This window comes from Dreissena polymorpha, chromosome 5 (assembly GCF_020536995.1).
Source record: "Dreissena polymorpha isolate Duluth1 chromosome 5, UMN_Dpol_1.0, whole genome shotgun sequence".
Lineage (NCBI taxonomy): Eukaryota > Metazoa > Mollusca > Bivalvia > Myida > Dreissenidae > Dreissena > Dreissena polymorpha.
In genome coordinates this window covers 122,421,103-122,438,668 of record NC_068359.1, presented here as the reverse complement: position 1 = coordinate 122,438,668, position 17,566 = coordinate 122,421,103, and the positions used below count along the sequence as shown (strand labels likewise).

Here is a 17,566-nt window from a genome sequence, read left to right as displayed (position 1 = left end):
GGTAGTAGATTGTAAATCCACCATCACTGCCAAGGTGGATAGAGGTAAAATAATAGATTGTAAATCCACCATTAGATTGTAAATCCACCATCACTGCCAAGGAGGATAGAGGAAAGATAATAAATTGTAAATCCACTGTCACTGTAAAGGTGGATAGATGTAAGATAGTAGATTGTAAATCCACCGTCACTGTGAAGGTGGATAGATATGAGATAGTAGATTGTAAATCCACGGTCACTGCCAAGGTGGATACAGGTAAGATAATAGATTGAAAATCCACCATCACTGCCAAGGTGAACAGAGGTAACATAATAGATTGTATATCCAGGGTCACTGCCAAGGTGGATAGATGTAAGATAGTAGATTGTAAATCCACCGTCACTGCGAAGGTGGATAGAGCTAAGATAGTAGATTGTAAATCCCGGTTACTGCGAAGGTGGATAGAGGTAAGATAGTAGATTGAAAATCTACCGTTACTGCCAAGGAGGATAGATGTAAGATAGTAGATTGTAAATCCACCAACACTGCCAAGGTGAATAGATGAAAGATAGAAGATTGTAAATCTTCTATCACTGCAAAGGTGGATAGATGTAAGTTAGTAGATTGTAAATACACCATCACTGCCAAGGTGGATAGAGGTTAGATAGTAGATTGTTAATCCATTGTCACAGCCAAGGTGGATAGAGGTAAGATAGTAGATTGTAAATCCATTGTCACTGCCAAGGTGGATAGAGGTAAGATGGTAGGTTGTAAATCCACCGTTACTGCCAAGGTGGATAGATGTAAGTTAACTACCAAATGTTTTTATTATTTTTTTAATATATAAGAACAGGATTAGCTGAACATGTTATTTCGCTTTCAGGCCTATATATACACAAATGTATTTAATTAATTTGAATGGAAGTATCTGATACCTTATTGAAGGTAAGTTAGTTGCAGGATAAAAGTGCATCAATTGAGAATCCACCATCACTGCCAAGGTAAAATAAAGTTAGTGGCATTATGGAAATTTCATGGCCAAAAATATATCTAATTTTACAGTACATTATTTCATAAAAAACAACAGATATGAATCACTGTCACTCTGCCAATATGTTTTAGTTTAAAGAAAACACCTGCACTCAAAAATTAGTGATTTCTATTTGTTTATTAAAATTCAAAATGTTCTGAATTTATGTCACATTAACATCCAAACAAAACAAAGAGACATGCTCATTTTCTGTATGTGACTCAAATGACTTTGAAGTGCATCAAGTGTAAACAAACTTATGAACTTATCTGTAGTCAACAATTACTAGTATTCCCTATGTATTGATATTAACTTAATCAAAATTTCTAATAAGTTTAACTTCCTGTAAACAGAAAAATGGTAATTTATGGTCCACAGATGGCCGTGAGGTCTTTGGCTCTGAGGTGGCGCCGGCAGCGGTAGGCAAGTCTTCGGACTCCACGCTCGAGAGACGCCTTAATGAGATGGAGGAGAACATACTGTGCTCAATCTGCATGGAGCGCAAACGCAACATGGCGTTCATGTGTGGGCATACTGTGTGCAGCAAGTGCGGGGAAGAACTGCGCGTCTGTCACATGTGCCGCAAACCCATCACGAAAAAGATCACGCTGTACTCATAGAGTGGAATTTTAAAAGATCATGTTGTACTTGTAGAGTGCTTTTATTTCCCCGATTGTCCCATGTGCTGGAAAAAAAAGTCAAGAAAGTCTCAGAGTTGGTGTAATTCATGTTAAAGCGAAAGCTTTGACAAACTTTCTGTGTCTGTCGTGCTGTTAAGAGATCAAGAACATCACGTTGTGTTTTCAGAGTTAATAGCGAATTTTATATGTGCAGAAAATGTCAAGAAAGTTTTTCAATGCTAATAGAGCTTGTGTAATTCACTGTTAATTACTTTTTGTGGCGTTTTGAATGAGCAGAAAAAGGAATAGCAAAAAGAACTGGGATTATCTTTGATTAAGTATTGGTTACCTTAAACATTAATCACAATGCTGGTGATGGTTTCGTTGATGTAAAATAGTTTTGTTTACCCAGATATGTGTGATGCATTTGTTTGAAGAAAAAGCACTGACACAAGTGTGCTTTAGATAAACTGTCCTCTCATCTCATCTTCACCTGTGTTCCTATCCGCCAACCAGCTTCCTCCAGGCGTCTCGGTTCTGGGTGAGTCTTTCCCATGTTTGTCCCATCTGCTTAGCATTTGCGCACAGGTGATGGCGCCAGGTGTTTCTAGGCCGTCCTCTCTTCCTTTTACCGTGGGGGTTCCATGTGGGAGATTGCCTTGTCGTGCATTTGTTTGATGGGAAAGCAATTGCAACAGTTTTAATTGGGAAACAACCAAAGACAATGTGGCTGAACTTATCTCTACTTGTATGCAAGTACTGAGGTTTTGCAAAGACAAACGAGCAGTCAGTGTAATGATAAACAATCAAGAATAAACTGTGACTGTACATGATTTATGATAAACTGGTGTTCCTTTCTGTTTGATGAACAAGCTTTATGTGCCGGTTTTGTGTGTATAAAATGTGATAAGTTGCTTGAATGCATTTATGATGAGGAGAGATGAATGAAAAGCTTTTGTCTGTCATTTGTCAATAGCATTTTGTTTAAATGAAATTGCTGATCCTTAATGTTAACTGTAAATAGCACTTGCATTTATATAGCCTTTTTTTTCAAAGTAATGCTTATTATGCTCCCCGAAACTTTTCGGGGGGCATTGAATTTCGGGGGCGTATAGTTGCCAGTTTGAAGTTCCTTACTTCCTTCCTTCCTTCCTTCCTTCCCTCACACTTTTGTTACAGTTTCTCATAGCGCCTTCTATATTTTACCGATCTCTTACATATTTGGCATGTAGATACCTTGCATGGACCTCTACCTTTTGATGAGGTTTGAGGTCACTGGGGTCAAGGTCACCCAGGCTAATAAGAGATTTTTCCGTCACAATTTTGTAACAGTTTCTCATAGCGCCTTCAATATTTTTCAGATCTCTTACATATTTGGCATGTAGGTACCTTTCATGGACCTCTACCTTTTGATGAGGTTTGAGGTCACTGGGGTCAACGTCACAGAGGCTAATAATATATTTTTCCGTCACAATTTTGTTACAGTTTCTCATAGCGCCTTCAATATTTCACTGATCTCTTACATATTTGGCATGTCGGTACCTTTCATGCCATGATGGACCTCTACCTTTTGATGAGAAATATTAAGATATTGTAAATTGAATTAAAATGCACAAAAGCATGTCTTTGTGGGCGACAGATTATTAAGTTTAACTTACAGTGACTACATAGTAAGTATATTAAACCAGATTTTGTTGTGCTTAGGAATTTAGTTTTAACAGATTTTTACACCCATTACGAAAACCAGCAACTATGTAGTTGTTATATTGTTCTCTAAATGTGGAACTATGCTAATTTAAATGTTACATATACTGAACCAAAACAGAACTTGAGCTTACATTAAATAATTTTCAATGATGTATAAAAAAAAATTAAGGATTTTCTTTGTATCTTTTATATAAGTCTTATGAATCTGCTAGATAGACTGGTTCATTTTGCAGTGTAATAGCTGCTATGCAATCTGCTGGATAGACTGGTTCATTTTGCAGTGTAATAGCTGCTATGCAATCTGCTGGATAGACTGGTTCATTTTGCAGTGTAATAGCTTCTATAGTAAGTTAAAGTGTAAATATTCCTTACAAAAACTTGGCAATGAGGCATGTAATCTCATGAAAAAATCTTGCTCATTTGGTGTGTGCATACAGTTGTTTAATGTTCAGTTAATACAGTCCCGTATGGAACCTTTGCCTATGATTAATGACTGTGATTTTCTTTACTATTTTGTGCTAAGATCAATAATAGACATTGGGTTTTATTATATGGTAAAAAAAGCTATGTTTATTTAATATATTTTTGTTTCGTAAGACAATTTCGATTTTATATGTTTTGGTATGCTTCTAATTTAACCCTTTCCCACTCAGAAGCTAAGTGAAAATTGCCATATGTAACCAGCATAAAACCTGAACAGCCTGCAAGTAACTAACAGGCTGTTCAGGTTTTATGCTGTTTGTTGCTCATTAGTATTTAGGGTTGGAAATTTAGTCTTCAATTGAATTTGATTTTCTAAGGGACTACAAATGCATCAATTTTTAAAGGGTTAAAACTATGTTTTAAAGCTGTATTGTGTGGAATGACTTAATTCTTTTTCGACTATATGAGTCTGTTTTCTGGATAAAAAAATTAAAGGGAGATTTCTGAGGGTTAAAGAAATTCTCTTCTTCAAAAAAATTATGGTTATGCAGAAAGTGTCTTACCTGATTAGCCTGTGTGGACTGCACAGGCTTGTCTAGGAACACACTTTAAGCACATGCATTTAACCCCTTTTCACAGAGCGATGCTCATATTGATGTTGCAATAACTCAAAAGTACCCAAAGTTGGTTGATGTGTGGATAGAAGGCTATATTGGGAATAAGCAAGTTATTTCAATTTGTATTTTTGTGTGACAAAAATGGTGGTTGCACTGATAACATATGCTATGGTTACAGAAATCATTGACACATACAAATCTTGATCCTGGGTTAACTCTATAAGTTGTGTTAGGTGGATGTGAAATGGATAGAGGGCCATTAGGGCATCATCCATGTTGCATCTGTTTGATAGGTCTGTCAGTCTAAACAAAACTTCATCCTGCAATTATTAAAAAAATTATTGAGCTAAGTGGATGAAACTCAGCGTCTGTATAGATGACCATATGCTAAATATGCACATTATTTGTATTTTATTTTTGTCCAACAATAATTGTGGTTCAATTGTTACATAAACAGTTGATACTAAAATCTTACTGCCATGAGTAAAAAGTAAAGAAGACAGGTAAATGAAACATATTAAGATCCTGTTCTGACTCCATGATTAATGTGGTGGGGGACAGCTGTTTTGTCTGTGACAGAGGTTGGTTATAAAAGTTTTCCACAGGCATGTGAACTTTTACTGAATTCTCTACTGTATATAAACAAGTAAGTTTGAGAGAAACCATGTCTTGTCTGACATTGTCCTGAAAAACTGTGATATTTACTTGAAGTAAAAATGTGCTATATGTATTTCTGTAAGAGTGAGCAGTGCATGTTTGAATCATCATATACAGTAGAACAAAAGACACTACATTATTGTCTTATTATTTACATTCTGTTTCACAATAAAAAATATGTACGGCCTTTAAAGATCCCGGTTAACATTAGATAATAAACAATCTTTATCCAAATTGAAAAGTGATTTTGCAAGGGGGAAAGAATTGCAAGGGGATGGGGGAGATTTTTGTCCTATTACAAATTGCAGATCCCTAAAAATGACATGTTAATTTTCTCATGACTTTGAACAGTAAATTGTATCTACAATCGGTTAATATTGAATACCCATAGCGTAACAGAAACATTGTTAAAAAGCTACAAAATTTCAATAATTTGTTTGCATGCTCACATGCAACATTTGTGTTTGTTGTTGACAAAATGTTTAATATATTTTATAAATTTGTATGATGTTGTAGTCTAAATAAAACACCCATAGTACAATAATTTTTCAAAGCATGCAAAATTCTTATAGAAAAATTACATGTAGGTGAACTTATTAATCACGGTAATTGGTTCATTTCTTAATAGATATTGTAAGAAGTTAGTTACTCACTTATGTACCCTTTGGTGGTTTCTTTTACTTTAAAAAAAACTGAAATCACTAAAAATGAATAAATATCAAAATATATAACCTTAAATAACTTTGAATCTCAATTTATTCACCACCATGTATGTATCATAGGAGACTGCAACATTTGTCTCGTGAAGTTGCAGTTTAACTAATATAGTTATAGGACTCTTTGGTGAACAGTATATGTTTTATATTATTTATTTATTTGTGTTTGTGTGTGGATGGCTGTAGGTGTGTGTCTAATAAATATATGTCTTAACTATTTTTTGGAATTGTATCTTTATGCAGAACTTATATGAATCTTGTAATTATCTAAAAAGACAATTAATTATAAAAATGTATATTTAAAGGCAGTAAACATTTGTCTGTTTACTTAAAAAGTCCTTTTTTTACCAAAAAGTTATCAATGATTTTGATTAAATATTCTTGTTTAAATGCAACATCTGTGTTATTTTAGGTAACCTGTTTTATTTGTTGTACATATGATATTGTATGCAATTCCTGTGTGTAAATATTTATGCAATTATGCTAAGAACAAATTATTTAACAACTTAAGGCTTTGTTTCCATGCCCGTAGCATGTGATGTTTGGAAATATATTCAAATTTCATTTGAATGTAAAATATATTGTTGCTATGAATAAATGCATTAGGATTTTCGCATCTTGTTTTACATTACTTGAGGATATAACAATGTGAATAATTTGTGGTAACCCATGAGAAAGGATGGAGGAATTGTGCTTGAAAGAATGTGTGTATAACAAAAGGCTATAACTCTGATGACTGCCTGCATTGAGCACTTTAGTAAGTGACTTGAACCAAGGCACTTTAGTAAGTGACTTGAACCAAGGCACTTTAGTTAGTGACTTGAACCAAGGCACTTTAGTTAGTGACTTGAACCAAGGCACTTTAGTAAGTGACTTGAACCAAGGCACTTTAGTTAGTGACTTGAACCAAGGCACTTTAGTAAGTGACTTGAACCAAGGCACATTAGTTAGTGACTTGAACCAAGGCACTTTAGTTAGTGACTTTAACCAAGGCACTTTATTTGGTTACTATAACCAACGCTTTTTAACCAGGTTTTCCGAAGGAAAAAACTGGTTATTAGATTGGCGAATGCGGGCGGGCTGGCTGGCTGGCGGGCTGGCGGAACAAGCTTGTCCGGGCCATAACTATGTCGTTCATTGTCAGATTTTAAAATCATTTGGCACATTTGTTCACCATCATTGGACGGTGTGTCGCGCGAAATAATTACGTCGATATCTCCAAGGTCAAGGTCACACTTTGAGTTCAAAGGTCAAAAATGGCCATAAATGAGCTTGTCCTGGCCATAACTATGTCATTCATTGTGAGATTTTAAAATCATTTGGCACATTTGTTCACCATCATGGGACGGTGTGTCGCACGAAAGAATCACGTCAATATCTCCAATGTCAAGGTCGCCACGACTAAAAATAGATTTTTTTTTTAAACAAACTTACAAAGGGGGTTAATTTTGTTTGTTCATTTCAAAAGTTCAGTTTGAGTTTTCTCCCTTTATCCTGGTTTTGTGACAATTTTGTCCCTTGTTAGTTATTGACTTGAACCAAGGCACTTGCGTTAGTGACTTGAACCAAGGCACTTTAGTGAGTGACTTGAATTAAGATTCCCATTCGTTTGTATTGAGAAAGAGATAAATATATATCTCCATATATCCATGTATCTATATATCTACGACATTTATAACTACATCAGTTGTTTCAAGATCACTTAAGCTGAACATGCCCAAGGCGAACTTTAAAGATCATATTCTGTCATTGAACAATCTATTTGCTTTTACATTGTGACGATTTGGGTGCTAGGCGATGATGCATATATGTATTACATATAAATCTTGTTTAAGAAAAGGCATTACGTTTTACGCCATTCAACGTCTTCGTATACTTAATAGCCCTGTCACTAGATGTTACACAACTTTTAATAAACAGACATTTGGAACAAAACTCATGTTGTGATTAAATATTGATTTGAAATGCTGTGAGTACATGTTCACATTAAATTATGTGATTCAATGCTCGCTTTCAATGCTGTGATTAAATATATGCTTTCAAATCTGTGATTAAATATCTGCTTTCAATGCTGTGATTAAATATCTGCTTTCAATGCTGTAATTAAATATCTGCTTTAAATGCTGTGATTTAATTTCTGCTTTCAAATCTGTGATTAAATATCTACTTTCAATGCTGTGATTAAATATCTGCTTTCAATGCTGTGTTTAAATATCTGCTTTCAATGATGTGGTTAAATGTCTCCGGGAAATACATAGATAATATACCCAGGTGGAATGATGTGATTATATGCCCTTGAAACACAATCGTTATATTCCCGCTTGAAATGAGTACCGGTATTCTAAACTTAAATCAAGTTAACTCAATAGCTCGGTCGAATTGAATTGATTATATTATTTTGGTCACAACGAAGCTTCATACCATTTAAAAACTGATACTAAGAAAAAAAACATGAACATAACTTTCTACCATGATGTATCACAGATGCAAAAATAACAGACATGCAACGTCATTCTTCATAAACAAACCGAATAGCTTGGTAATATGGATTGTTTGTTTTAAAACCCGACTCCAGCATAATTTAACTTAGTTTATATAAGATTTGGATTACATGTATTCTTGTCTGATATATTGATTTATTTTCGCTAACTAATGAAACGGAATTTGTAGTAAAACAATGCCTAGCTATACATCAGTTACTGCCCGCACGTCCGATCAAACGTGGACATCAAAAGGAAAGAAAATCAGTCTCATGTCAAAGCTGAAAGATCTTAAAATAACACGTGGTTAAACTTTCAACACATCAAACAAACACTGTTGGGCATTGCATAACGTTTTCAAACGAGATTATGATAAATAAGAAATAACTAATATTTTCATCATACCACAATTTCATGGTAATAGACAAACTCCGTTACTACTCAAAGATGTATTATTTTCATAGAAGTAAAGACATCGCCAGAAGGAAATCAATATACGTACAAAGCCATGCCCGTATTTCAATTCGTCTGAAAAAGGAGGCTAAACATTCAGTGTTAATGTTGTGCAAATGTCGTTTTAATTCACGAACAGTTGTATTAATTAAGACACATTAAGTATGAATATGATCTATTTGTGATTTCTTTTTAAGGCAAAGTCGGTCAGCTTAAAAAGTTGTTGTTTTTAACCAGGTTTTCCGAAGGAAAAAACTGGTTATTAGATTGGCGAATGCGGGCGGGCTGGCTGGCTGGCGGGCTGGCGGAATAAGCTTGTCCGGGCCATAACTATGTCGTTCATTGTCAGATTTTAAAATCATTTGGCACATTTGTTCACCATCATTGGACGGTGTGTCGCGCGAAATAATTACGTCGATATCTCCAAGGTCAAGGTCACACTTTGAGTTCAAAGGTCAAAAATGGCCATAAATGAGCTTGTCCGAGCCATAACTATGTCGTTCATCGTCAGATTTTAAAATCATTTGGCACATTTGTTCACCATCATTGGACGGTGTGTCGCGCGAAATAATTACGTCGATATCTCCAAGGTCAAGGTCACACTTTGAGTTCAAAGGTCAAAAATGGCCATAAATGAGCTTGTCCTGGCCATAACTATGTCATTCATTGTGAGATTTTAAAATTTACGAGATTGGCTTCGGATAGCTCCGATATGCCGTTCTTTTTCTATTTCTGCAAACTATTACGTTTAGAACAAATGCATTTGGTATGTTTGAATACACAGAGTGCGATTGGAAAAAACTTGTACAAACAGAGCACACGTTAACCCTTTGCATGCTGGGAAATTTGTCGTCTGCTAAAATGTCGTCTGCTGAATTTCTAAAATTAGCATTTTCTTCGATTTTTTTTCAAAGAATACTATCAGAATACTAGTAGCAAACAGTTTGGATCCAGATGAGACGCCACGTTCTGTGGCGTCTCATCTGGATCCAAACTATTTGCAAAGGCCTTCAAAATTCGGTTCCCGCACTGAAAGAGTTAATTATGAGTGTCAGTTTACTCTCGTGATATCACAAATTGTCGCTTCTTTGCATATTTTTGAATATTTTAAACCTAACAAAAGTTTTAAACATTCACAAATATTGCTATTTTTCAAATTTTTTTATATTGGCAATATTCCTCGAGTTTAGGGGAAATAGTGATTTGTTTGCACCACTTTGTGCTATATTTAAACACTGATACCTAGATCTTCGTTGATGCTTTTATTGTTTATGAGTACATACGTACAGCCCAGAGGCTCAGTAGCTGTGAGTCGGATTATTGCAACTAGGTTGGTACGTGGCGTTGGCGTGTTAGTTCAACAAGTGACTATACTGCTTTAATTTAAAGGAGATAATTACGTGTTAGATCTTCAAGTATCTGTATTGCTTAAAAGCCCATAAACTCTCAAAATCAATGAATATTTCGTACAGTATTTCGAACAATAAAGTAAACACATAAACAATCAATGTTCCTCTTGGCAAAAGCCAAAATTGCAAATCTATATGTGGTCTGGTAACATAGATTTAACGCAATACAAAATGCTCATTTTTGTCACATTATATTCCATGTGAATATCCGGCTACGATATCTGAACATTTACGCGCGAACGCAAGATTGGCTTCGGGCAGCTTCAGAAGCAAAACGTAGTTGTCATGAATACAAGAGAATATATTTTTCATTATACATGTCCACATACGTGTGAGTTTTACATGTGACTATACTTCTTTGATTTGACTGGATATCATAATGTGTTAGTTGTGTTACCGTAGCGATTTAGGTCAACACTTAACCACATTTACCGATACTTGTTCAGAAACATTCGTTTGTTGAACATGTTTCCATAACGAATTTACTTCTTTATGTAACCCTTATCATAGTTCGTTAGTTATACACGTGACGACAGCATGTTCATTTTGTACGTGACCGTAGCGCATTTACTTCTTGCACCCAAGTCATACACGTGACCATAGCGTGTAAGTTATACATGTTACTTTCGTCAATTTTGACCTTACCTTCCTAGTAAGTAAATTGACCATACTGTGGCCATACGGTGTTATTTATAAAACGTGAGTACAGCTTCTTACTTAGTCACTTGACGTTGTCACTTTCCTTTTACAACTACTTCAAATACAGCTACTGCTACTACATGTAGTAATATTTATATTGATGCCAATACTCAAACTACGTTTAATTTTACGACATTGTATACGATCTATAGCAACGTGATATTAAACTCATAAGAGATTTTATTTGTCCTTATTTCCGCTAATTGTTTACGAGGAAGTTGGTTTGATATCTACAACACTTTTCCTTGCCTTTGTTTGGTCGACTGGTGAAAGTTGTTGGCTAAGAGAGATTTTCCATTGCAATTAGAAAGCCCGGTTTCGTGGCTGTACTTTCTCATAAGGTTTACATCACCTCTCTTGTTTGTTTGACAAAAAGTGCATTATTTGTAGGGCTGTCACGATACGCCGTGAGCGTACCGCGGTATATCGTGGTACGTCAACACTGTATCGCGGTACGTACCGCGATATTTTACAGAATATGTATCTGTGAAGAAAACAGCAGAATAACAAGTTTTACAAACTTTATTAAACTCAATAATCAGAAAACACTGGTATCATAGTATGACTAGAAACTGTAAAAGAAACTGTAATAAACTTGATAGAAGTAGTCATTGTTATTGTTCGCGTCTTTTTCTAAAATGTCCGCCATGTTGTTAACAATAGCTGTGACTACGATCTGTGTAAATCGAACGCTTCAAGGGCATGTTCAAAATGCGGAGTCAGCGGGCCCAGTATTGAAAATCCGTAGCGTTCTGACTCTTCCTCGACTTATTCAGAATCTTAAGATAACATGATTCGGAAGTGCCATGCTTTGAACGATCGTATACTAAAGAAAGAAAATAAGAAATAGAAAAAACATCTTTTTGATAATTATGAACTTATTTGCAAATGAAATCTTTCCCTAATTCCAAAAAAGGTACGTCCCCATACATCGCCGTATTTTAAACGTGAAAGTTAAACATCTACAAGTGGAAGCGCTTGCTTGACCTGGATATTAACGGATTATTTATTTAGCCCTTTTGAATCGCTTCTACATTTTTCAAAACGATATCTATATCAAAATAATTATGTAATGTATTTATATCTGTGCTAATATAATAATATTAAAAAAACCGGTGCGGCAACGCCGTACCGCGGTGCGATTTTTTTCACGACATGCACCGCGATATACCGGTATACCGGTGAATCGTGACAGCCCTAATTATTTGCTTCATGCATTTGTATTATTTTTGTCAGGTTATTTTTGTTGTGGTTTTAAGACACACTTTAACAGATTTCTTGTTTTAGAGGAAATGTTGTTGTTGTTTTTTATTGCTTTTTGTGATTCTGCTTGAAGTTTTTATATTGCATAAGTAACAGCGTTACTCTCGCTGTCCGTTGTATTTTTATTTCCAAGAATATTATCTGCACACGAAGTGAACGTTTTTGAGATGCATGTACCTGACAAAATAGCCCGACAATTAAACTGTTTGCTATACCGTACGTGTCCTTTGCGTGAACGTAAACGCCTATAAAAGGCTTTTTTCATTGTTAGTGCATGTAGTGCGATAAACATCCATAAATAATGTGACTAGCAACAATTCAGCCGACAACAAAGGCTTCCTCAGGAAGTCATTCGTGATTTCTCATGCCGGTAACAGAAAAAACACACGGTAACGTCATATTTCACACGAGAAAAAAAGATTATGTTAACAATCGCACTTGCTCATTCAAATGAAGTCAATTGGCTGAGGCGTAAACTGCCCGCCTGTTCTCGGGAAAAGCAACAGTTGTGCGGTAAGGGCGACAGCGATTTCATTACGAGGAAGAACCGACGCCAATGTAATATATTATATATTCAAGGACTTGTAAAGTATAAATAAGATACCAAACTTTGAACCAGTTGTGTGGCTTTACATTGACAAGGTGTTTTAAAGTTATCGTCTTATTTGAAGAAGATATTTGGAATTTTACCATGATATTATACAAAATAATCATAAACCGTCCTTATTTTTATCGTTAAAGAGCATTTCTAGTGTTTTTCTTGAACACAAGGCGATCTACATGTAACTTCATAACTTCATACCCGATGTAGCTTTGTTTTTCAACAAATAGTTATGTACTGAATCTTTTCGGCGATTATCTAGAACCGGGGTTTGAAGATTGATAAGGACTACAGCGGAAACAAATTATTCTAAAATATAATAAAATGCGTTGACAATTATGAATGCGGATGGCTAACTGAAGTGAATCAAAGCATTTATGGTAAATATTTAATGGTAGAGAAATCTGCAGATGGATTTCGCTATTTCATATGGGATCTGATGTGTTTGCCTTTCCGCAGTCTGGTCTGGAGCTACGTTGGCCACATATTGCATAAGACACATTTTCGCATAACGTGTGTTAAATAAAATGCTAAAGTTGGTAATGTTAAAAATTTTTAAAGTGAATGACGAAAACTGTTTTTAAACTTTTAATATTGTACATCAACAATAGAACGAGAAACATAATATTTACATGACGACAAAACAATTACATAACAAAACAATTACATAACAAAACAGTTAGATCTATAAATAATTTAAGCTGAACTTAAACGTAGTATTTACATAGCGAACACGTGCTTTAATATTGTACATCAACAATAGAACGAGAAACATAATATTTACATGACGACACAATAATTACATGAAAAAACAGTTAGATCTATAAATAATTTAAACTGAACTTAAACGTATTATTTACATAGCAAACACATGCAAATAAAACACCGTTGCCACATTGAAAAGTCACTCGGATCGGCGTCACTGGGCACATGAACATTGTTCTTATTTAAAAACACGATTGCGTCGACCAGATCTCTGGCGAGTCTATTTCTCCGCAATAGCACATGTAATCCGTTCACTTTCGGAAACACACTTTCTTAGGAGTACTCAAAAACGATGACATTGACGACTTTTTCTTAGAGTCCCCAGCATCATTCGAAGATGCAGAAGATGGATGTTTGTTACTAATATGATTGAGAAGATTGGACGTCGTACCGGCCTGGATGTACGTAAGATTAACTCCACACAAGTTACACGTTGCCGACTTCTTATCGTGAAATACTTCCAAGCAGCGGAAGGTGTAGGTGGCATTTTGATTGGACAGAGATTTACTTTATGCGTGTAGCAATGATAATATTTTCAATTAAATGAGGGCGAAATACCAAAAACATTTCTTTAAATATAATACCTGATTGAATATTGAGTAATTAATTAAAGTTTGGACCATACGATACGCAAATACTCATTAGCGGTTGAGTAAATTATTTTCTAAAAGCTTTTTTGATTTGACAACGTGATTATAACCATACGATCTTTTTTGTTTTTCACACCAAGTCAGCACTTCCTTTACTTATTTAATCGTTGGTCATGTTAAATGTAATTCGAGTTATTAGATCAAGACGGGTCGGTGTTTAAATTGCCATACGGTCTTATTTGTTTTTTACACAAAGTCGGCTTTTCCTTTACTCATTTAATCTTTGATAATTTTAAATGTAATTCGAGTCATTGGATCAAGTGCAGGTCGGTGTTTTGATTGCCGATGCGATTTGAACCTATCATAATTTTGACACAAAGTGACTGTCTTTGTTAGGCAATTAGCGGGATTTATGACCGGTATACTGTCATCACCATAGCGACGAATTATCCGGACTAAACATTATGACACGAGGAACAACTTTTTTTACAACGTTTGAAGCAAATTTCACGAATACGAAGTCTTTGAAATTACTCGATGTTATTTGATTTTTTTCTTCCGAATATTCGATTCGGAAAATAGTATCCGAATATTCGGTCCGGGACCGAATATTCGGATATTTGGATATTCGTTGACATCCCTAGTTAAAATATCAATACAACAATAAAGAGTATTTTCTTGCAATGTTCAAAGCAATTTTTGGAAATTATAATTGTATATATACTAATTTAGAGACAGCAACTACGCGGCAAAATGCAATTAGCATGAAATTGTTGACACTTTTTCCGTTCAATCCACAAAGCCTACGTACAAATTTTCTTCAACGACATCAATGACATTGGCATTTCCGATTCCGATAAGGTAGCGCACCCGTAATGATTTCCCGCGATTTATTTTACGATCATTGCCGATCTTCAATGATCGGTTATTTCCGAGAGATTAATATTTTTTTTTCAAACTTCGAATTTTGATATATGTTTACGTAATTCCTTTATAATACAGTATTTTCACAATAAATATTGACTTTGATCTAAATATCATTAGAAAAATACGATTTCGCGATTTCTTCAAAGATCGCAGAGCCTTTTTAACTGTTTACTTATTTATGTCTACTTTCAGCTTATCATGTTGTCGTGGCCGAATGGTTAGGACGATAGTTTAGAAATCTTTTGGGATCTTCCCGCGCAGGTTTGAATCCTGCCGACATCGCATACTTTTTGCAGCGCGTTCTATTTCTTTTCTAACGTAATTTGATATAATATAGCATATAAGCTATGTTTATTGTTAAATATGTTGCAATTTTTATGCACATTCTTAAATTTTTAAAATAAAAACAACGTTATTTCTTAATTGGGTGATTTACTGCTGAAAATACGAATCATGCATGTTGCATTTTTATTTTTATTTCAAAAAGTAAATGGTAAATCTGTCTATTTCTTGGTATGTTTGCTGTATATAGTGTATCTATAAAAACTAAGTTCAAAAATATTACTAAAAAAATACTATTTTGAATTTTATGACACTTTGATTTTAACCAACCTAATTTCTACTTGGCTGAAACCACTTACATTTCATTGCGCTCTTCCATAGATAACAAGTTATAACAAATAAATGTCCGTAAATGAAAACTTTTTTCATCTTGTTTAAACTTTAAACACCTTTACTGCATCTGTACACACCAACTGCATGCCTATATCTGGAAATCCGGATGAATTTTGGAACTTTCATATACCCCAGGGGTGCACATAAACTGGACAAAAGCCGAGTGTGGGGGTGGTTTTGAAATAATATGTATATATTTTTCTAAAGCATGGACAGCCTACATAAAAATTTGCATGTAGTTCAATAAAATGATGCTGATTAAGAAAATAATACATTAAATTATATTTGGATAGGTGCCCATTATGGGTGCGCTACCTTAACTCGATTTGTCAATGTATTATAAGCCTTTTATTTATTATAAAACGTTCCAAACAACACGTTGTGTATAAGGTAACCATGATTGAACTATGATTCATCGATCAGCATTTGGTTGTCTCTATTTGAAAAATTTGAAGTGATAGTTTTTTCTTCTTTTCAAAACAAAGGTAATTACGTCAATCCTTTTGGAAGTTATTTTATTGCTCAGTTTAATGAACGATAAAACAAACGTTTCATTGTCAAAATAAAACAAAACACAACCACACTTCCGAAAACTGGTATCCATAATTTTAACACGGCACGTGCCAAATTTCATATACACAAAGAAGAACTTTGGGCGTATTTATAAAAGAACTTCACATTTTATAAATCTTAAGTAAAAACCGTGTTAGAATCGAAATAATGTACGTTATAGTTTGGTGTCGAATAACCCACGGCCGGAAGTTTAGATGCGTTGTTTCAAATCACTCGTGCAAATCTAATATTAACTCTGCAATCCTGCGCTGTAATCTTCATATAACATAATTCTATTATATCTTAACCCGACTGCCGACTGATCCTCTATGAAATTCCATGCCATGAATGATCATATGCAGCATGCAAAATTTATTTCAATGGAATAGGTCTATCAAGACTAAAGGGATTATACATTTAGCTTTTTTTTATTTTAAGTGCCATTAAACATGACCTGGGCCCGTATTCACCAAACAATTCTTAGACTTAAGTCTAAGAATAAAGAATATCTTTAAGCTGATATATTCAATAATTGCTTGAATTTTAGTCAAACTGGGCATTAAACAATTCTATCGATATCATTCATTATGTCAAACATTTTGTTAATGACATAATCACCAGTGGAGGCCTGTATATATTCAAACACTGAATACATTTTTCTTGGTTCCAAGTCTATTCTGTATTCTTAAGTCTAAAAATGGGTTGGTGAATACGGACCCTGACTGGCCCCGTATGCAAACGCCAGGTAGGCACTGCGTGTAAGCCATCTACAAAGAACAGTTCAATGAAATGCCATTACTCAAGCTTTTGAACGCACGTCATGAGTCAATTTAAGTAACAGTGACCTTCGCCTAACCCGGACATGCCCAAAAGTCCTAAGTTTCATCGAAATGTGTCAATCCAATCTAATATTATTTTATGAAAATAACCTGGTTGCTTAAAAAATAATATTTTACTATCATGGATGCGTAGGAATTAAATCGCACGAGTGATTTGATAACACGCATCTATACTCCTTACTGTGGGTTATTCGACAACATGCCATCATAGAAAATTATTATTTCGATTCTAACACGATTCTGACTGATTTGGTTCAAGCTTTTGGACGTAAACTATATTTTTCAATACTCCGCCCTTCAAAGTACACACTTCACTATTTAGTGACGTCATTGAATTGTACACACATATGACGTCGTTTTCATTCATAAATATTTTGCAAATGATGTCTCTTTCATTGTGAACAAAAATCGTAGAAACTAAATGATGTCACGTTTATTGATGCTACTGAAAAGCTGACATGCTATACATGTTTTCTTAATTACGTTTCCTAACAAATAACATTCTTTGTAGGCGTGGTTATGCCACTTATCACCAAATATACAATTTGTTGTTTCATATCATTT

General features: G+C 34.7%; 1 protein-coding gene across 4 annotated transcripts in view; it reads left to right on the top strand.

Annotated features, from left to right (window-relative positions):
* LOC127832460 (E3 ubiquitin-protein ligase MIB2-like) overlaps positions 1–6,361 on the top strand; it is a 78,106-nt gene extending 71,745 nt beyond the window's left edge. For all 4 annotated transcript variants that reach the window (XM_052357933.1, XM_052357934.1, XM_052357932.1 and 1 more), the window contains exon 18: positions 1,388–6,361. In XM_052357933.1, coding sequence (XP_052213893.1) covers positions 1,388–1,629 — 242 coding nt within the window. In that variant the 3' untranslated portion in view covers positions 1,630–6,361. The remainder of the gene's footprint in view (positions 1–1,387) is intronic.
* The last annotated feature ends 11,205 nt before the right edge of the window (positions 6,362–17,566 follow it).